The sequence below is a fragment of the Canis aureus genome, chromosome X, assembly GCF_053574225.1.
Source record: "Canis aureus isolate CA01 chromosome X, VMU_Caureus_v.1.0, whole genome shotgun sequence".
Taxonomy (NCBI): domain Eukaryota; kingdom Metazoa; phylum Chordata; class Mammalia; order Carnivora; family Canidae; genus Canis; species Canis aureus.
Window position 1 is genome coordinate 91,516,233 of NC_135649.1, and position 23,076 is coordinate 91,539,308.

Below are 23,076 nucleotides of genomic sequence, written 5' to 3' on the forward strand. Positions count from 1 at the left end.
GTTGTCCCATAAGGCTATTAAGCTATCTTTACTATTTTCATTCTTGTTTCTTTTTATTGCTGTGATTGTGTTCCATGCCTTGTGTTTGAGTTCACTGATCCTTTCTTTTGCTTCATCTGGTCTGCTGTTGAACCACTCTTATATTTTTTTATCTGTGGGTTGAAGTTGTCACTGTGTTCATTCATTCATTCTCCCAAGTGCAGTGAGTATCTTTACAACCATTACTTTGAATGGCTTATCAGGTAAATTACAGATCTCCATCATTTCACAAGAGGTATATATATATATATATAATTATTCTCCAGTTATGGAGAATTTACTGTATGTCATTGCTACATTTTCCTTTCTCTGGATCTTTTTCTCCCCCAGTTATATTTATAAATAATTGACCTACATCATTGTATGAGTTTAAGGTATATAGCATAATGATTTGACTTACATATATTATAAAATGATCGCCACAGTAAGTTTAGTCAGCGTCCATCAGCTCATGTATATACAATAAGAATGGAAAGCAAAAAAAAAATTTTTTTTTCCTTGTGATGTGACCTCTCAGATTGTACTCTCTTAACAACATCCACATATATCATTCAGCAGTGCTAACTATACTCATTGTGCTGCACATTATATTGCTAGTATGTATCTTGTAACTGGAAGTTTCTACCTTTAGATCACCTTTCTCCAATTCCCCCTCCCTCCAACTCCCATCTCTGGTAACCACAAATCCAAAGATAGCTTTTTCTATGAGTTTGGATTTTTTTTTTCTTTGCATTTCACATATAAGTGAGATCATACAGTATTGGTCTTTTTCTAACTTATTTCACTTGGGATAATGCTGTCAAGGTCCATTCGTGGTGTTGCAAATGGCAAGGTTTTTTTATTTATTTATTCATGAGAGACACAGAGAGAGAGAGAGAGAGAGAGAGAGAGAGAGAGAGAGGCAGAGACGCAGGCAGAGGGAGAAGCAGGCTCCATGCAGGGAGCCTGATGCGGCACTCGATCCTGGGTCTCCAGGATCACACCCCAGGCTGCAGGTGGCGCTAAACCGCTGTGCCACCAGGGCTGCCCGCAAATGGCAAGGTTTTATTCTCTTTTGGCTGAGTAATATTTCATTGTGTGTCTACAACCTCTCATTTTCTTTATCCATTCATCCATCAGTAGACACTGAGGTTGTTTCTATATCTTGGCTCTTGTAAATGATTTTTCAATGAACACTCTTTGAGTTAGTGTTACTGTTTTCTTTGGATAAATATCCAGAAGTGGAATTGCTTTATCATATGGAGGTTCTATTTTCAATTTGGGAGGTAACCTACATACTATTTTCCATAATGACTGCACCAATATACATTCCCACCAGCAGTGCACAGGGTTCCTTTTTCTCCACATCCTTACCAGGATTTGTTATCTTTTGTCTTTTTGTTGATGGCATTCTAATAGGAGTCTCATAGTTTTGATTTACATTTACTTGATGAGTAGTGATGTTGAGCATCTTTGCATGTACCTGTTGATCTTCTGTGTATCTTTGGAGAAAATTCTATTCAGATATTTTCCACTTTTTAATTAGATTATTTGTGTGTGTGTGTGTGGGGGGTGTATTTATTTATTTATTTATTTATTTATTTATTTATTTACTATTGAGTTGTATGAGTTCTTTATGTATTTTGGATTGTAACCCCTTCCTAGATCTATGGCTTTCAAATATTTTTCCCATTCAGTAGGTTGTCTTCACTTTTTTGTTTCTATTGCTGTGCAGAGGCTTTTTAGTTTGATTTAGTCCCACTTGTATTTCATTTGTTGATTGTGCTTTAGATGCATATCTAAATCAATGCCAAGACCCATGTCAAGGAGCTTTTTCCTTAATTTTCCTTCTAGGAAATTCCTGGTTTCAGGTCTTATGTTTAAGTCTTTAATCCATGCCAAGTTAATTTTTATAAGTGTTATAAGATAGAGGTCTAAGGGCAGCCCAGGTGGATCAGTGGTTTAGCGCCACCTTCAGTCCAGGGCCTGATCCTGGAGACCCGGGATAGAGTCCCAAGTCGGGCTCCCTGCATGGAGCCTGCTTCTCCCTCTGCCTGTGTCTCTGCCTCTCTCTCTCTGTCTCTCTCTGTCTCTCATGAATAAATAAATAAAATCTTTTAAAAAAAGAGATAGAGGTCTAATTTCATTATTTTACATGTGAATATTCAGTTTTCCCAGCACCATTTATTGATGAGACTGTCTTCATTGAATATTCTTGCATCCCTTGTCAAATATTAGTTGACTGCACATACATGGGTTTACTTCTGAGCACTCAAGTCTGTTTCATTAATCGGTGTGTCTGTTTTTATACCAGTAGAACACTCTTGATTCTATAACTGCTTTGTAGTGTAGCTTAAAATCAGGAAGTGTAATGATTCCCATTTTTTCTTCTTAGGAATGTTTTGGATATTTAGGGTCTTTCATGGGTTTCATATAAATTTTAATATTTTTTTCTACTTCTGTAAAAAAATGCCATTGCAATGTTGATGGTGATTGCATTGAATCTATAGATGGCTTTTGGTAGTATTCACATTTAAACAATATTCTTTCAATCCACAAACACAGGATACCTTTTCATTTAATTGTGTTTTGATTTCTTTCATCAATGCCTTGTAGCTCTGAGTAGACATCTTTTACCTCCTTGGTTAAGTTTATTCCTATGTATGCATTTTACTGTTTTTGATGCTACTGTAAATGGGATTGTTTTCTTTCTTTTTCAGATAACTCATTCTGTATAGAAATGCTGCTAATTTTTATAAGTTAATTTTGTATACTGTAACTTAGTGCATTGATGATACCACACGATTTTCTGGTGGAGTCTAGGATTGCTTCTATATAAGATCACGTCACCTGCAAATAGAGAAAATTTCACTTCTTTTCCAATTCTGCTGCCTTTTCTCTCTTTCCTTCAACCTGATTACTCTGGAAAGGTCTTCTAGTACCGGTTAGATAGAAGTGGTTAGAATGGGCACCCTTGTTTTGTTCATGATATTAAGAAAAAAGAAAAATTTTCAACATTTAACCCTTCCGTATAAAATTAACTTTGGGTTTATCATATATGGCCTTTATTATACTGAGGTACATTCCTTTTTATACCTAATTTGTTAAGAGTTTTTATCATGAATGGAATTTAAATTCTATCCAGTACTTTTATCTGCATCTGTTCAGATATCATGTGACTTTTTCTATTAGTCTGATGGATCACATTGGTTGATATGTCTATATTGAAATTTTTTGCATCTCAGGAATAAATCCCATTTTTATCCTGGCGAGTGATCCTTTTAATGCACTGCTGAATTTGGTTTGCTAGTATTTTATTGAAAATTTTTACATCTGTATTCATCAGGGATGTTGGTCTCTACAGTTTTCTCTTCTGGTAGTATCCTTTTCTGGCTGTGGTTTCAGGGTAACGGTCACCTCATAAAATGAATTTGAAAGTATTCCCTCTTTTTCAGTTTTTTGGAAGAACTTGAGAAGGATTGGTTTTAAGTCTTCTTCAAAAAACTCACTAGTGAAGCCATTTTGTGGGGATCCCTGGGTGGCTCAGCGGTTTAGTGCCTGCTTTCGGCCCAGGGCATGATCCTGGAGTCCCAGGATCGAGTCCTCCATCAGGCTCTCTGCATGGAGCCTGTTTCTCCCTCTGCCTGTGTTTCTGCCTCTTTCTCTCTGTGTCTCTCATGAATAAATAAATAAAAATCTTAAAAAAAAAAAAGAAGCCATCTTGTCCTGGGTTTTTTTTTTTTTTTTTTTTTTTTTTGGTTGTGAGGTTGTTGATTACTGATTCAGTCTCCTTACTAGTAACTGGACTCTTCATATTTTTTACTTTTTCTTAATTTAGTATTGGTAGTTAGTATGTTGCTAAGTTTTCCATTTCTTCTAAGTTGTCCAGTTTTTGGTGTGTACTTGTTCATAATAGCCTCTTGTGATTCTTTGTACTTTTATAGTATCAGTTGTAATATCTCCTTTTTCATTTATAATTTTGTTGATTTGGATCTCTTTTTTTTCCTTGGTTAGTCTAGTTAAGGTATGTCAATTTTGTTTCTCTTTCAAAGAATCAATTCTTAGTTTGGTTAAATTTTTTTCTATTGTTTTCCTATTCTATATTTATTTCCACTCTACTCTTATTTCCTCCCATCTGCTAACTTTTGGCTCAGTTTGTTTTTCTTTTTCTAGTTCCTTAAGGTATAAAATTAGGTTATTTGGAAACTTCTTCTTAATATAGGTTTTTATTGCTATGAACTTTTCTCTCAGAACTGCTTTTGCTGTATCCCATATGTTTTGATGTTTTCATTTTCATTTGCCTTAAGATACTTTTTTTATATCCCCTTTCATTTCTTCTCCAATACAGTGGCTATTCAGGGGAATGTTTGATTTCCATGTATTTGGGTGTTTCTATTTTCCTCTTGTTACTGATTTCTAGTTTTATACTGTTATGTACAGAGAAGATATTTGGATTTTATTCTTCTTGAATTGGCTAAAACTTGTTTTGTGGCCTAATATATGGTCTGCCCTAGAAAGTGTTCCATGAGTATTCCATGAGTACTCTGCTGTTTTCAAATAGAATGTTCAATATATGTCATTTAGGTCCATTTGGTCTATTGTACTGTTCAAATCCACTATTTCCCTATTGGTTAACTTTGGAGAATAGGTGATCTGTCCAATGTTGACAGAGTTTAACAATATTAAAGTCCCCATCCATTCTTGTATTGCTCTTTATTTGTCCTTTTAGCTGTGTTTTTGCTTTATGTATTGCATTGCTCTGATGTTAGGTATGTAAATACTTTTGATTTTTATATCTTCCTGATATATTGATCCCTTTATCATTATATTAATGACCTTGTCTCTTTTTTTTTTACCATTTTAAAGTGTTTTTGTGATACAAGTACAGCTACTTCTACTTTTCTTGGTTGCCATTTACTTGAAATATCCTTTCATTCACATACTCTGAGTCTATATGTGTCTTTAAAGCTAATGTAGGTCTCTAGTAGGCAGCATATAGTTGTATCTTTTTTAAAAAAAATCCATTCACCCATTCTGTCTTTTGTTTTGTTTTTAAAGATTTTATTTTTTTATTTATTCATGAGAGACACAGAGCGAGAGAGAGGCAGAGACACAGGCAGAGGGAGAAGCAGGCCCCATCCCATGCAGGGAGCCTGATGTGGGACTTGATCCCGGGTCTCCAGGATCACGCTCCGGGCTGCAGGCGGCGCCAAACCGCTGCACCACCAGGGCTGCCCCCATCCTGTCTTTTGATTAGAGAATTTAATGTGTTTCCATTTAAAGTAATTATTGATAAGAACATACCTTCTACTATTTTGTTAACTGTTTTTTTAATTGTTTTGCAGATCTGTTGCTTCCCGTGTATTTACTGTGTGTGTGTGTGTGTGTGTGTGTGTGTGTGTGTGTTTGATGTGGTTTGATTATCATGTTCTTTTGTATAATTACTACAGGTTTTTCCCTTGTGGTTACCATGAGGCTTACATAAAATATCTTAAAATTGTAACACTGTTTTAAACCAATATTAACTTCAGTAGAATTCCTAAGCTTTGTACTTCTACACTCTAGGTTTTTGATGTTACAGTTCACATGTTTCATAGTGTATAACTAATAACAGCTGATTGTAGTTTGAGTTATTTTTACTCCATTTTTTTAACTTTTAAGTTACAGTTGTAAGTGAATTATCATCCTGATCATATTACAGAATCCAACTTTGACCATATATTAGCCATTGATAGTGACTTTTACGTTGTCTTCTGTTTTTATGATATTAACTAATATTCTTTTATTTCCAGTTAAATTAACTCATTTGTTTAGCATTTCTCATAATGCACGTCTAATGGAGAAACCAACTTTGGTTTGCTCAGGAAAATTTTTCTCTCTCTGTTTCTGAAGGACTGCTTCACCTGATATATTATTCTTGGTTGAGTTTTTTTCTTTCAGTATTTTGAATATGCCATTCCATTATCTTATGGCCTGAAAAGTTTATTGAGAAATCCAGTAATAGTCTTATGGGATTCCCTTATATGTAACTTCACTCTTTCCTTTTGCTGTTTTTGAAATTCTTGCTCTTTGACTTTTGAGAATTTAATTATAATGTGTCTCAGTGTAGCCCTATTTGAGATAATTTGGGCATCTTTGATTTGGATGTCTATTTCTCTCCCCAGGTTTGAAGTTTTCAGCCATGATTTTTTAAATATACTCTCTGCCCCTTTCTCCCTTTTTTTCCCCCTCCTTCTGGAATTGTTTCTTTTCATTCTCTACCATAAATCCTATGGGCTTTATTCCTTCTTTTCCATTCTTTATTCTTTTTTTCTCCTCGGACCCTATAGGTAATTTCAAATGCCACATCTGCCAGGTTGCTGATTGTCCCCCCCTTCTGTATGGTCAAGACTGCTTTTGAAGCTCTGTATGGAATTCTTCAGTTGAGTTACATATTTTTTCACTCTAGAATAGAATTTTAATTGTTTCTCTTTGTTGAATTTCCTGTTTATGCATTGCTTTCCTAACTTTGTTTAGTTTTCTATGTATTCTTGTAGTTCACAAATCTTACAATTATCCTGAATTCTCTGACAGTTCATAGATCTCCATTTCTTTAGGATCAGTTATTAAAGATGTCTAGTTCCCTTTGGTGGTATCCTTGATTGATTTCCTTTTGTGATTTTTTTCATGATCCTTGATTCTTTATGTTGGTATCTATCTACACATTTGAGTATGTGTTCTCTTCTAGACATTGCAGGTTGTTTCTGACTGAGACTGTTCCTCAGCAATAAGCTCAGTTTTGGTTTTTTGGGCATGTCTGCAGATAATGTCTTTGGGAGGGTGGGGCGCCTGCTATGAGGGTCTATTTTGGGGCAAGGCAACTGTTTAAGTTCTAAGGCTGGTGGTGGGGGTAGAGGGTGTACACTACTGAAAATAGCTGGTAAGACTGCTGGTTTGGTTCCCTGTCCAAGTGAAGCTATAGGTTGGGCTTCGCATTTGCCTGGATTGTCTAGTCAGGCTTATTAGACTGTCAGAACTGGCTACTATGCTCAGCAGAAGGTGGAACTAGGACTTAGCTTCCCTGTTCTGGTGGGGCAGTGGGATGGAACCAGGGTCAGCACAGCTCACTGCTTGTGGACCTGAATCAGGCAAGAGTGTGCACTGAGTATCATAGTCGGGTGAAGCTACCAATTTTGCTCTGTAGACAGGGAAAGCCACGGGCTGTGCCCTCTGTTCAAGTGCCACTCTAAGCCAGGTTGTTAAATAGGCCATTCAGCATCCCTTATGTTGTGGGAAGGTGCCCTGGTTGGGCGGTCTGGAGGCTGTATGCAGCAATAAGTGGGGTGACCAATTAGTAGGTGATGCATTAGGTTCCCTGCTTGGGCTCAGTGGGAGCAGCAGCTCTAAGGCTGCCAATGCTCTTTATTTTTGGTCTTGACTCAAGTTGACCCAACCTTCAAGTTCATGTCTGAGCAGGGCTACTGTGTTTGCTCTGGTGGCCATCAGCTCTGTCTACCTACCTCCCAGCTTGGGAGTGGCTGGGTTAGGTAGTGCCCTGATATTCTTAACCAATCTTCCCTGTCAGAGTGGGGTGGAAGCCATATTCCATAGCTGGTGGGGCCATGATCCACGTTCCTGCCTGGGCAGGACTGGAAGAGGTCACTTACAGCAACTCCCAGATTTTCCCAAATAGGCTTTCTGGTCAGGAGTGACTGTGAGCTTTGATCCATAGTGGATGGGGCAACAAGTTAATTTGCCTGCCTGGGAAAATCCAAGAAAACTTCAAGAGAGCATGAAAGAGTGCAAAAGGTGGTGTCCCTTGGCCTGGCCTGTGTTCCCTGAGAGCATCTCTGCAGGCCTCTAGGTGTGTGCCAAACCTGAAGCCTAAGATCCAGGACAAACGAACAGGCTTCTTTCACAGAAATACTGGGATTGTGCTTCAGTTGGCTGTGGATTTAGTGCTCTGGGAGTGGCAGCCTGCAAAGAACTGTCTGATTGTTACAGTCCCATAGGACCTGGGAGTGCAGGGCCTGCCCTCCAAGGTCTCTGGAAAGGTTTACAGTCTGCTCTTCAATGTGTATTTAAGGAGAAGCCTGCCCTTCAGGCCCCAGCTGTGATGATAAGCTCACAGGCCTCCTTCACATAATGACTGAGCTCCTGAGGGTGGTGGCTGTTTAAGAACTCTCTCTCCTTTGCTTACAGTCCTGTAGGATACCACAGCCAGGTAATAGAAAGATGTTCCCTGGCAACAGCCATAAAAATCAAATGACCAGACAAAGGAATAGCTTTTTTTGGGGGGGGGGGGAAGATTCTAGTGAGGTGGAATGAGGAGGAGGTAGAGCACAAACATTGCATCCACTGGCCTCCAGTCCCTGAGAACATCTCTCTTGGCCCCTAGATGCATGCCCAACCAGAAGCCTGCCTCTCAGGCCAAACCAACCAGACAAGAAGATAGGTCCCATTCTCAGAAACGCTGCTGGTAGGGGCGCCTGGGTGGCTCAGTGGGTTAAGCATCTGCCTTCAGCACAGGTCATGGTTCCATGGTCCTGGGATTGAGTCCCATGTCAGGCACCCTGCTCAGTGGGGAGCCTGCTTCTCCTTCTCCCTCTGCCCCACCCCCTGCTCGTGCTCACCCTCTTGCTCTCTCACTCTCTCAAATGAATCTTTAAAAAAAACTGCTGGTTTTCAGTCTTCCATCTGTGCTGTGCTATAGGAGTTGTAGTCTACCAATAACTGTCTCTCCAGTTGTTATGGTCTCTTGAGACCCAGGAATGCAAGTCCCCCCCCACCACTCACCCCGGCCTCTAGCGACAAGCTATCAAAGGGTGTCCTATGGGCAGCAGGCATAAAAGTCAGGTCACCAGATGTGAAAATTAGGGCACTAGATGAAGACTGAAACCTTTGATTACTGGGTGTTTTCTTACTGTGTTGGTACGAGGAGCTTAGGGGCATGGGGGTGGAGGGAGAAGCAAGGGCAGATAAGGGGACTCTGGAAATATTCTTCTCTCCTTGAAAACAAATTAGAATTCTCTGTGGGTAGTTTCGGACACTTTCTAGGATCTTAGGCTCATGCAAAGTCTCACCCCACCTGGAAATACAGACTGCCATCTTGTGTAGGTTTTCAAAATCTTGTTGCTAAGTCGTTTCTGAATGATTTCTCCAGGAAAATATTTAGGTTTTATAACCACTAGTTGAACCCTAATTTCTCCACTGTTTTCAAGAATGCCTGGAGTAGGCAAATAAACTTCCCAAAACAGAACACTGCTGCTTCTGTGAGTCTGTAGTTTAACCTGGAAGTCTTTCTTCATGCTCATGCCTGTTTTTTTTTTTTTTCCAGCAAGCACAGTGTGGCCTGGATCTTCGACATATTACCGTGGTGGAGCTTGTAGGTGTGTTCCCAACCCTCATTGGTAGGATAGGAGCAAAGATTATGCCTCCAGCCCTAGCTCTGCAGCTCAGGTAGGTAGAAATTCTGTCCTTAAATTGTACCCCCTATAATGTGTTTTTGGACTAGATTCCCTGATGTCTTGCTAGTCAGTATTAATGCCAGGTAATCTTCAGTGTTTAATGGCTTGTAGTCTGAGAGTTCTAGAGCCATGTTAATCGGCATGGTGCTGCTTGTCCAAATGCAGTAGATAATTTCCAGTATTTTCTTCTTTTCCCCTTTAACCAAGTGTCTATGACTTGTCTTTGTTTTGTTTTTTCTTTCAGCTTGGTGGGGTTGGGGTGGGTAGAGAAGAGGCTGCCAAAAGGACCTATGCAGCCCTTTGTGTTATTGGGAGAGCAGGCATCCAATAAGTTTTTCCAGGCCTGGCCTCTTTTACCTCCATGCTTCCACGACATTTGTCCATTCCTCCATTTTAACAACTATATTTTACTTTGGTAATACTTAGCTAGATGATTTTGACTTAGAAGAATCAAGTCTAAGATTTTGACTTAGAATCATGGTGCTCAGGATGTGAGTTATGGTGCATTAAAAAAGCAGGATTCAGTAGCCAAAAGGTAATTTCAGAACAATCCCAAATATTTACTTCCATCTCTTGACAACCGTGAAAAGGCTAATTAGACTAAAGCAAAACTCCTCAAAATCTTCCTTTCTCACCCATCTTCTTTTTCACCCAGTGCAAGGAAGTTGTTTATAGTTTTTTTTTTAATTTTTTTTAATTTTTATTTATTTATGATAGTCACACAGAGAGAGAGAGAGAGAGGCAGAGACAGGCAGAGAGAGAAGCAGGCTCCATGCACCGGGAGCCCGACGTGGGATTCGATCCCGAGTCTCCAGGATCGCGCCCTGGGCCAAAGGCAGGCGCCAAACCGCTGCGCCACCCAGGGATCCGGAAGTTGTTTATAGTTAAAGCCCCTACTCTTCTTAGTCTTAAAGAGTCCCAGGCTGATGGTGGCTCCACCATCTTGTAGCATCAACATTTAGAACACATGACTTCTGGGTTTCTGCAAAGAGGGCAGACTGTAAAGACAAACCATAGGCTCCTTTTGTGCTTCATGTTTGAAGCCTAAAATTGCTCTCTGCAAGTCCACTGGCTAGAATTCATCACATGGTTGCCATTGAACTCCAAGGCAGGCTGGGAAATGCAGTCTTTCTGTATTCCCAGAAGAAGATAATGAAAGAAGACCTGATGAGCCCCATCATAGGTGTTCAAAGAGGCTCACAGAGATTCCTTGAAAGATTATATGATAGAAGTACATACTTAGCTGGTGATGTTATAGATGGACACAAAAGATTGTCTATTTCCATCTGCCTTTTAACACCCCCCCCCACCATGTTTGATTTATACCTCTCCACGCCAAAAAGAGTGCCCCATCCATACCAAGGTCAAAAACTCAGAGGCAAGGGATGGAAAAAGAAATGAGGATGCCTGAATTCTCTTTAGTTGGCTGAAAGAGGGAGAAGGCTGGGTATACTCAAAAGCTTTTATACATACATTTTTTTTGGTCCTGCTTCATTCACTAGCTTCTCTCTACAGGTGACATTTTTGAGGTCACTATCAGATCTCCTCAACATTTGCTGTCCAGTACCTAGCATAGTGCCTGCCACCATGTTGGAGTTAAATAAATGGAGGAAATGACTTGAAACTGAAATAGTAGATCTAAGAGTGTATTTATAGTTCTATTTTAAGTCAAAAACAACAAAACTCAGGAGAAGATTATGTTGACATCTGAAAATGTATAACAAAAATTCTCAAAATAAGTATTTGAAGCTGTTGGTAATTTAGAACTATCTGCTCATACCCTATGTTCATGATTTCTTAAAAACCTGCCACAGAATCTGCTAAATGTTACTCTTTGGATTGGGGATATATAGAGAAGCAATCTTGATAAAATTTTAATGTGATGTGATTTTAAACTATTGAAATTTGAAGATCTGAGTTAAGACAAAAACTTCTGTCATTCAGGTTGTAGATGTGGGGCTACTAGAAACCTCTGCAGTCTGGGGATGATTGAAGAAACAAAAAAGTTGCAAAAATGAATTACGCAGCGCTTCTCAGGCTAGAGCCAGCCTCAGAATCCCCTGGAGCACAGTTAAAACATAGAATGCTGGGCCCCACCACCACAGTGTCTGCTTCAGTAGGTCTGGGATGGGGCCTGAGAATTTGCACTTCTAGCATGTTCCCAAATGTGGCCGAAACTGCTGGTCCCCTGGCGTAGTGTGGTGTTTTTTGTTTTTTTTTTGTGGGTTTTTTAAAGATTTTATTTATTTGAGAGACAGCATGAGCAATGGAGAGGAGGCGGAGAGGGAGAAGCAGACTCCCCTCCGAGCAGGGAGCCCATCATGGGGCTCAATCCCAGGACCCTGAGATCATGACCTGAGCTGAAGGCAAATACCCAACCGACTGAGCCTCCCAGGCACCCCTGGCCTACCATTTTACCAAAGGCTTCACGACTTTGAAGTGGATATTTTGCAAAGCAGCCTATAAAAAGAGTGAATCATTACCAGGTAGCCAGAAGCTAGTCCAGGTAGATGTCACGCAGAGATGATCTGTCTCATGTGTTGCCTAATGGATTCAGTGTCAGGCCACATGTCCCCTTTATCAGCCCTATCCGTGAGGAATAAGGGACTTGCCAGATGGATGTTTTATCTTTTTCCCTTTGAATTCTACCCTAGAGTCTAGTGCAGATGAAAAGAGCCAATTTAGGCAAAGAATGGGAAGCATGGAAGAAAAGGAGATGCAGAATGCCTGGAGAATCTAAAAATTCTCTTGTCTGGTTAGAATACTATTTTCAAATAGCACTAAAGCCAGGATAAGACAATTAGCAGGCAGCAGCAGTGCCTGGTGTTGCAAAGTCCCCGCCTCCCTGCTTTCTTGCTCTCGTGGTTTTTTTATTTTTTTAAGATTCATTTATTTTTGAGAGAGAGAGCGAGCGAGCAAGTGTGCATGCAAGCAAGCACATGGGGGACAGAGGGGCAGAGGGAGAAGAGAATCTCAAGCTGGCTCCCTGCTGAATGTGGGGCCTGTCGCAGACTCTACCCCATGACCCTGCGATCATAACCTGGGCTGAAATCGAGAGTCAGACTCTTAACTGACTGAGCCACTTGGGTGCCCCTACTCTGTTTTTTAGAGATGAAGGTATGGGCAAATTCACGTTCTCTAGAGTAACTTCCCAGCAATTGCAAGGGTGGTAGGGACAAAGAATGCCATTATTTTAATATTCATTTTATTTTGGGGGTATAATTGACACTATACAAATATACAGCTTAGTGATTCAATATTTGTATGTACTGCAAAATGATCATCATGCTAAGGCTAGTTAACATCACCATAGATAGTCATATTTTTTCCTTGTGAAATTTTAGGATTTACTCTTAGCTACTTTCAAATCTGTAATGTGGTATTATTAACTATAACCACCAAGCTGTATGTTAATCCCCATGACTTACATCTAGAAGTTTATACCTTTCAACCCTCTTCACACATTTTACCCACCCCTAACCTCCTGCCTCTGGCAACCACTAATATGTCCTGTGTATCTATGAATATTTTTTGTTTGTTGTTTTAGATTCTGCATGTAAGTAACACCATATGGTATTTGTCCTCTGATTTATTACACTTAGGATAATGTCCTGTAAGGTCCATCCATATTGTCACAAATGGCAACATTTAATTCTTTTATATGGCTGAGTAATATTTTATCATGTGTACCATATTGTCTTTATCCATTTGTCCATCAATGGACACTTACATTGCTCCCATCTCTTGGCTATTGTAAATAATGCTGGAGTAAAGATAAGGGAAGTGTGTATATCTTTTCAAGTTTTTAAAAATTTCTTCAGATAAATACCCCAAAGTGGAATTGGACAATCGTATAGTTGTTAATTTTTTGAGGAATATCCATACTGTTTTCCAAAGTGGCTGCACCAACTGATTTTTCTCCACATCCTCACTAACACGTTTTTTTCAAGATTTAGTAATTTTAGAGAGAGCGGGGGCGGGGGGGCAGGGGGGGGCAGGGAAAGGGAGACTCGTAAGCAGACTCCCCACTGAGTATGGAGCCCAATGAGAGGCTTAATCTCATGACCTGAGCCGATACCAAGAGTCAGATGCTTAACTGACTGCACCACCCAGGTGCCCCACCAACTTACTTTTTTGTCTTTCAAATGCTAGCCATTCTAACAAGACTGAGGTGATATTTCACTGTGGTTTTGATTTCCACTTCCCTGATTAGTGATGTTGAGCATCTTTTCATGGATTTGATGGCCATCTGTATGTCTTTTATGGAAAAACATCTATGCAGCTTCTCTGCCCATTTTTTATTTTGTGTTTGTTACTGAGTTGTATGAGCTCTTTATTATATATTTTGTATATTAGCCTCTTCTCCAATATGAGTTGTGACTATTTTCTCCAATTTAGTAAGTTGATTTTTCATTTTGTTGATAATTGCCTGTGCAGAAACTTTTTGATTTATTCCCACTTATTTTTACTTTTGATATCCAAAAAATCATCACATTGATGATGGATTTACTGATTATATATTCTCTATGTTATGGTTTCAGGTCCTACATTCAAGTCTTTAAGCCATCTTTGAGTTTATTTTTGCATACAGTGTATGAAAATGGTCCAATTTTCCCAAAATTACTGACGAAATTGTCCTTTCCCCATTGTGAATTCTTGGATCTTTTGTCATAAACTAATTGACCATATATGGTGGGTTTATTTCTGGGATTACTATTCTGTTCTACTGATCTGTGTATCTACCATATTGTTTTGATTACCATAGCTTTGTAATATAGTTTGAAATCAAGGAGTATAATGCCTCCAGCTTTGTTGTTGCTTCTCAAAATTGTTTTAGCTATTCAGCATCTCTTCTGCTTCCATACAAATTCAAGGATTTTTTGTTCTATTTCTATGAAAAATAGAATTTCTATAGGGATTGCATTGAATCTGTATATTGGTTTGGATAGTATGGACATTTTAGCAATATCACAATTCATGAGCATGGAATATCTATTTTTTTTTGTGTATCATCTTCAGTTCCATTCATCAATATCTTACAGATTCCAGTGTTCAAGTCTTTCACCTCCTTAAATCTATTCCTAGGTATTTTATTAATTTTCATGCAATTGCAAAAGTGATTTTCTTTCTGATAATTATTGTATAGAAATGCAGAAGATTTTTGTATCTTGATTTTTTTTTTGTATCCTGTAATGTAACATTACTGAATTCATTTACTCTAACACTTTCTTGGTGCAATCCTTAGGATTTTAATTTATATATAATGTCCTCTGCAAATAGTGACAGTTTTAATACTTCCTTTCCAATTTGAATGCCTTCTATTTATTATTCTTTCCTAATTGCTGTGGGTAGGATTTCTAATACAATGCGAATAATAGTGAGAGTGGTCATCCTTGTCCTGTTCCTGACCTTACTGGAAAGATCTTCAGCTTTTTGACATCAAGTATGATGTTAGATGTGGGCTTCTTGTCATATATGACCTCTGTATGTTGAGGTATGTTTCCTCTATACTTTGTTGAGGGTTTTCATCACAAATGGTGTTGAATTTTGCGAATGGTTTTTCTGCATCTGTTGATGAGCATATTATTTTTATCCTTCATTTTGTGAATGTGGTATATCACGTTGATTAACAGATGTTGAAACATCCTTGAATCCCTGAAAGAAATCCCACTTGAGCATAGTTAATGATCCATTTAATGTATTGTTGAATTAAGCTTGCTAGTGTTTTGTTGAAGATTTTTGTAATTATGTTCATTAGGGATATTGGGCTTTTCTTGTAGTGTCTTGTGTCTTAATCTGGTTTTGGTACCAGGGAAATGCTGGCCTCATAAAATAAGCTTGGAAGTGTTCCCTCCTCTTCCATTTCTGAAAATGGTTTGAAAGGATTCTTATTAATCTTCTTTGAATGTTTAAGTCACCAGTGAAGCTGTGTGGACCTGGTCTTCTGTTTGGTGGGAAGTTTTTAAATTACTGGTTCAATCTCCTTACTAAAAGTTGGTGTATTCAGATATTCTGTTTGTTTATGATTCAGTTGGGAAGGTTATATGTTTCTAAGATTTTATACATTTCTAGGTTGTCTAATTTGTTAGCATATTATTAATAGTAGTATATGATTTGATTTCCTGCATTCCTATGGTATCAGATGTAACCTCTCCTCTTTCATGTCTGATTTTACTTGAGCCCCCTCCTTTTGTTGGTAAATCTAGCTAAAGGTTAGTCAATATTGCTATCTTTTTTCATTGATCTTAACTTTACTTCCTTCTTTTTTGGCCTTCACTTGTTCTTTTATCTGGTTGAGGTGTAAACTTAGGTTAGTTACTTCAGTTTTTTTTTTCTTACTTAAGGTGGGCATTTATCATTATGAACTTATCTTAGAACTGTTCTTGTTACATTCCATGAGTTTTAGTATATTTTTTTTTCTCAAGGTATTTGGTTAATGAATTTTTTTTCTAGAGAACAAACTAACACAAAGTATTATATGTTATAAAAGGGTACTGATCACATGAAACATTCCAGAATAGATCACATATTGGGTCATAAAACATGGTATGACTGATATTTTTGAATTTGTTGAACTTGTATCTGTTCTGACCACAACACTATGAAGTTAGAAGTCAATCACAAGAAAAAATCTGGAAAGACAAATACATGGAGGTTAAAGAACATGCTACTAAACCAGGAGAGGGTCAACCAGGAAATCAAAGAATAAACAAAGTACATAGAAACAAAGGAAAATGAAACACAATGGTTCAAAACCTTAAGAATGTAGTAAAAGCAGTTCTAAAAGGGAAGTTCATGGCAATACAGGCCTACCTCAAGAAGTGAGAAAAATCTCAAACAACCTGATGTTACACCTAAAGGAGCTAGAAAAAGAACAAAACCCCAAAGAAGCAGAAGGAAAGAAATAATAAAGATTATAGCAGAATAGATGACATAGAAACTACAAGACCAATAGAACAGGTCAGTGTAACCAGGAGCTGGTTCTTTGAAAAAATTAATAAAGTTGATAAACCTCTAGCCATACTTCTGAAGGAAAAAAACTCAGATAAAATCACAAATGAGAGTAGAGATCACAACCAACACCACAGAAGCACAATTATAGGAGAATATTATGAAAAATAATATGCCAACAAATTGGACAACCTAGAAGAAAAGGTGAAATACCTAGAAACATAAAACATACCAAAACTGAAACAGGAAGAAATAGAAAATGTGAACAGATTGATTACCAGCAAAGAAATTGAGCCAGTAATAATAATTAAAAAAAAAACCCACAACAAACAAAAGTCCAGGGCCAGATAGCTTCACAGGTGAATTCCACCAACCATTTAAAGAAGAGTTAATACCTAGTCTTCTCAAACTATTCAAAAAAAAATAGAAAAGGAAGGAAAACTTCCAAATTCATTGTGAAAGACCAGCATTACCCTGATACTGAAACCAGATAAAGACACCACAAAAAAGAGAACTACAGGCCAATATCTCTGAACACAGATATAGAAATCCTCAGCAAAATACTAGCAAACCTATTCCAACAACACATTTAAAGAATCCTTCACCACCATCAAGTGGGATTTATTCCTGGGTTGCAAGGATGGTTTAACAGTCACGAAGTAATCAATGTGATACATCACATCAATAAGAGAAAAGATAAGAACCATATGATCCTCTCAGATGCAGAAAGACATCTGACAAAGTACACCATCCATTCATAATAAAACTCAACAAACTAGGGTTAGAGGGAACATACCTCAACATAATAAAGGCCGTCTATGAAAAACCCACAGTGAACATCATCCTTAATAGGGGAAAACTGAGAGCTTTTTCCTCTAAGGTCAGAAACAAGACAAGGAAGTACACTCTGGCTACACTCTTACTCAACATATTACTGGAAGTACTAGCCACGGCAATCAAACATCAGAAAGAAATGCATCCACATCAGTAAAGAAGAGGTAAAACTTCCCCTGTTTGCAGATGACCTGATACTCCATATAGAAAGCCTGAAAGACTCTACCAACAAATGGCTAGAACTGATAAATGAATTCAGTAAAGTCCAAGGATATGAAAAAATCAAGGTACCGAAACCCACTGTATTTCTAAATACCAATAATGAAGCAGTAGAAAGAGAAATAAAGAAAAACTGTCTTCTCGATTGTTACATCCACAGAGGGGAAGAGATGGACGTAGAAAGAGAGACAGGGACAGAGATGGAGTGAGAGGCACGTAGAGAGGGGTGGGGGGGGGGAGAAGGCGAGAGAGGAGGAGGGTGGAAGCTGGGACAGACAAAGACTGAGACCTAGAGAGGGAGAGAGAGCTACAGAGGTAGAAAGACACCAACAAGGAGAGACACACAGAGAAAGGGAGGCAAAAAGAGAGAAACAGAGGGAGAGAGAAAGAGAAGGATAAAAGGGAGAAGGGGATGGAGCAAAGGAGAGACACACATAGAGAAGGAGAGGGAAAGGGAGAGAGAAATGAGGAACAAGAGTGTGTGGAGGACAGATGGAGAGAGGGCGAGAGATGGACAGAGCTGGAGGGCAGGAGAGCTTGAGTGTGCAAGACAGGGAGCAAGGAAAAGATGGAGAGAGAAAAACAGTGCCCCCCAGCTTTAGGAGGCAGGATAGCACGAAGATGGCACCTGCTGGCTGGAGTGTAAAGCAGCAGCCCACAGCCCAAAAATAGAAAAAAGGTGGCTTCCACTGACTTTAGCAAGACAGAGATAGAGTATGAAAATGGTACCCACCAACCTCGGTCCCTGGAGACTCTCCCTCAGGCCTCTGCCCTTCAGTCACATGCTTAAAAATGATCCAAGGAGCCTCTTCCACCTGACGTCTGGGGTGCTTTTCAAATGGCTGCTTCTGGGCTGCACTTTGGGGTGAGTTCGCATGTTGAGCCCTGTTAAGCATCATTTCTCAGTTTACTACAGACCTGTGAGTCTCACAGGCATCAGCCCTATTAGTCTTCAAAGCTAGGTGTTTGAGGGGCTCTCTCATGTGCACGTCTCAAAGGACAGAGTTCCCTAAGTGGGGTGGGCTTGCTTTGATCCTCAGGGAGAAGCTCCAGGTTTTCAGTTCCCTCTTGTGTGTCATGGTGCCAGGTGTGTGGATTGTGTGGTGAGACTGTGTCTCGGCTTTTCCTACCCACTTGGATGTGGCTCATTTCCTGATACGCGGAAGTCACTCTGCCTGGTTTTGTTTTTGTTTTTGTTTTTTCAGAGGGACTTGTGTCCAGGGGAGGAGGTGAGTTCAGGATCCTTTTCCATTGCCATGTTTTTTGAGTCTACAGAGTTTTCTAGAAAATTCTCCAGGAGGAGTTCATTCTGGTCTGATGACAGGCATTTATGCGACTCCAACACACTGCTGGCACCACCCCTTAACCTGTGGGGTGCCCCATCTACCCCCAAGATTTCTGTGGTCTCTCGGCCATGGTGGGATACATTCCAGTGACTTGATAGCATGCTGGCCTGAACACTCATTTCTTGCCCTGGTAGTTTTTCTTTATATTCTGTCAAGGCAAGAGGCTCTCACGAGGAATGTGTGCAGTAGCAGTTGGTGGCAACATGGGAGATTTCCACCCTAGGCTCAGGAGCACTAGAACGTCAAATGCTCCAATTCCTCATTGGTTACCCTTTCCCTTAGGCCACAACATTGCTTGGCCTTTTTTTTCCCCTCCAGACCAGCTTTCTTTTCTACTCCTGTTTTCTGGGACCCACTGCCCTAGGACATCCCCCTCTCCCCCAGACCTAAATACTCTTCATTTTAAGAATGTGGAGAAGTTTTTCTCTGCATTTTTGACTCACTTCGTGGTCTACAAACACTCCATTAATGCATTTCTGGGTCATCTACTTCTGAGCTTCCCTCTTATATCTCAGGAGACCTGCTAGAGATACTTTAATGTGGTCTTTCTTTTTCTTTCTAGTCACTAGCATGGAATTAGCAATTTAGCTTCCTATGGAGATAAAGTAGAAATTATTCCCATCTTCCCTGAAACTCCCCTTAAAGGCAGAGGAAAGTATAGTCAGTTCGGATTCGGAGTAGTCAATATTTTTCTTTTGATCCTTTCATGGGGAGAAAAATATTTCGCTTTAAATACAGATGGCATTGTATAGTCTGCCTTACACGTAATTGCTAGATAACGAAATTAAAAAATAAACCCACTCAATCTCTATTTTATTTTTCAATGGGCTCAGGTGATCAGCTTGTTTGCTTTCTCTGGCTTATTTCATCTAAATGTTTCTGTTGATATAAAAATCATTTTACACAATATACCTTCTAGTGTGGTAGAAAAAAATCACTTTTGAAACTTTGAATTTGGGGGAAATTATTTGAGTCATACTTAACCAAGTTAATATACCTAGAGTGTAGAGTAAGTTTAATCTGCTCTAATGGTGCAGTCCTGAGCTGGCTACCGAATAAGCCAGCATGGGCCAGAACTATAATGTTTGGAAACATATTTCAATCAGCTTCCCCTAGTCCAGTGTTTCTCAACCTTAGTACTATTGAATTTGGGGCTAATTCTTTGTGGGGGAGGCTTTCCTGTGGGTTGTAGTAGATTCAGCAGCATCCCTGGCCTCTACTCACAAGAGGCCAGAAGCACCATTTCACTGTGACAATGAAAACTGTGTCCAGACATAGGGCAAGATCCTCCCTATTAACCACTGATGCTAGTTCCAGGATGTACATAGTTGTGCAAACCTAGTCTGCAAATTTGGGTTGACGACAGTGTAATGCACAAAATCTGCTAGTATTGTTGTACCTACCTTGTTAGTACCTATCAGTGCACAGCTCCAAGGCAGGCCCGGTGTCTTCCTGATTATAAAGTAGTACTACTTAATCCTTCATATGCATACCAGTCATTTGGGGATCTTGCTAATGATGCAGATTTTAATTCAGTAGGTTTGGGATGGAGGATGGGATTCTCATTTCTAATAAGTTTCCGTGTGATGCTATTTGTCCAAGCATCATACTTTGAGTAGCAAGGGTCTTGAGATGAGTAAGTCTGTGGAAATAAGCCTTTCTCTACACACAGTATCACTCTAGGGCTCTGGTTGGTCCAGCAGAAGCCTTGGGAGTCAGGTTTGACAGTCTTCTCTTTGTCTGTCCTAGGTTGTTGCTGCGCATCCCACTCTACTCCTTCAGTACGGTGCTAGTGGATAAGCATGGTATGGACAAGGAGCGCTATGTCTCCCTGGTGATGCCTGTGGCTCTCTTCAACCTGATTGATACTTTCCCCTTGAGAAAAGAGGAGATGGTCCTGCAAGCTGAAATGGGCCAGACCTGTAACACCTGATGTGATGGTTCCTCTCTTGGCAGCTCCTCTTCTCATTCTACAGAGTGCTATGCACACGGAAAGGCCTTAAAAATATCCTTGATGTACAGATTTTTATTTGTAATTTTTAAAGTCTATTTTAATATGAGCTTTCTTTGCACTTAAAAATTACCATGATGCTTTTTGTACTTTGAAGTGTACCCCAAAAATGATGAATATAATATGTACTCTTTTTCTTTATTCCATCATGGCTGGTTAATTTTAGAGAAACTAGAAACAACAACCATACACATGCTTTCACTGTGTTATTCAGTGTAACACATAACTTCTACTTTGTTTTTTGTATAAAACATATTAATAAAATATTTTGGAGCAAATTTATTAAAACTTATTTAGTGTTTTAAGCACAGGCCATACTTAGTGTGGTCAGTGGTTTTTAGGACTGTGATTCTTTTTTAAAAAAAATTTATCCCTAGGAACTAGCAATTTATGTTTTTTAAGATTTTATATATTTAATTGAGAGAGATCAGAGGGAGAAGAGGAAGAAGCAGACTCACTGTTGAGCAGGAAGCCTGATGCGGGGCTCTATCCCAGGACCCTGAGATCATGACCTGAGCCGAAGGCAGATGCTTAACTGACTGAGCCATCCAGGTGCCCCAGGACTGTGATTCTTAGCTGTGTTTTAGGAATGGAAAAATGTAATTACTTTTGTTAGGAGGAGCTGGGCTGGGAGACCTGTCCTTTCAGGTCCTAGAGTAGCAACAAGCCAAAAATTAAAGAGTTAAGCCTTTGATCGCTGTGATAGCATAAACAAAAGGCTAAAACCAGAGCAAGCCCCAGTTCTTCCCTTTTGTTTTTTCCCCAATGGACTACTGTTACCAAAGGTCAGGTGGAGTGTCAAAGACATAGGGTTGTCACCTTGTTGAGGGAAGTCCATGGAACCCTCTAGTTAAAGATAGCCCCTACCAGGTCACATCCAAAGCCACAAGTGCTAAACACAAACTTACCCCCACTCTGCCACCACCTTTTCTTCCCAGTAGCTTTATGTGTGCACTCAACCTTAGCAAGTCAGCTCCCATAGGAGAAACCAAAAACATGGGCTGTAGCAGTACTTTCTGGCCAAAAAACTCCCTAACAACGAACCAGTTGAACTATTAGAATCAAAGTAAACAGACGTTGCGAAGTAGAAGAATCCTGAGCTCGCTTCTTCCTGTGGGCACACTGAGGCATCAATTACATGTATATAACTAATGCTGAAAATTACCGAAAGATTGGCAGAACAACAACAGCTAGTCAGAGAGAGAAGGCCATTTCAAAAAGGGTAAGAGGAATGGAGATGTGCTTGGTAACCAATCCTCTGACAGAGCTAACCAAACTTGGAGGAGCAAAACAATGAGACTCCACACCAGGCACCCCTGGCACTGGGAACCTGCACTGGGAAGACAAGTACCCATGATGTCTGGCTATGGAAACTACTGGGGCTTAACTCCAGAAGAGCGCAAGGGTGATAGGAAACCAAGTTCTTTTCCTTAAAGAGTCAACATATTAAATAATGGCCCAAGACACAGCACAGAAGCAACAGTTTGATAAGCGCCTGGGGTATACACGAAGGAGGTTTATCAACTAATCTTAGAACGTGCATCAGAGGAGCAGAGATCTGCAGGAGATTCCTCTGAAACAAAAGTACTGGTGGGTCCCATTTTTCTTGTTCTTCCCCAGCCCTAGATGCTTATGGGATCCAGTTCTAATACTCTCCATCTATCTTGTTAGCATTGCATGCTTCCACCCTGGCCATCTCCTGTACAACCACCCTATTCAACCTGCCAGCCTCCAAAGTGACTCCTGCCCTGCCTCATTTGGCAGGTAGCCCTGGCCAGGGCTGGCACCACTTCAATGTGATTGCTGCTACCATACCAGCATACTCACAGCTCTAGCAGCCAGATCTTTTAGCTGTCTGTTCATGGGGCAAGCCCTGCCCTTTGGTGCACCTGCAGCTGTATCAGAAAGGCTAATTGCAAACAGCTAAGGCTGATTAATGTCCTTGCCCATAAAAAGGCCTGTGGTGACTGCAGCCAGACATCTCAACAGCACAGGGACCAACCCTGCCTAATGCATTCACAGTAGGGAAAGCAGGTTATTGCAGACAGCTGGGCTGGAGACAATCATGGCTCAGCCACAACAGGAGGGTGCACACAGCTGACAAAGGATACCCCAAGAATGCCTAAATCTAGTGACCAGGCAGGATTGCACTATAGGGCACCACAGGACCTCTTTTACACAAGGCTACTACTGTCAAGACCAGGAGACAGGGCTGACCTACCAAATACACAGAAACACAGAGTTAGGCAAA

General features: G+C 39.9%; 1 protein-coding gene across 2 annotated transcripts in view; it reads left to right on the forward strand.

Annotated features, from left to right (window-relative positions):
- The window catches only part of SRPX (sushi repeat containing protein X-linked), a 112,510-nt gene extending 91,407 nt beyond the window's left edge, over window positions 1-21,103 (forward strand). For both annotated transcript variants that reach the window (XM_077889478.1, XM_077889479.1), the window contains 2 exons: window positions 9,335-9,456; window positions 20,564-21,103. In XM_077889478.1, the coding sequence (XP_077745604.1) occupies window positions 9,335-9,456; window positions 20,564-20,747 (306 nt within the window). In that variant the 3' untranslated portion in view covers window positions 20,748-21,103. The remainder of the gene's footprint in view (window positions 1-9,334; window positions 9,457-20,563) is intronic.
- Window positions 21,104-23,076: the final 1,973 nt, after the last annotated feature.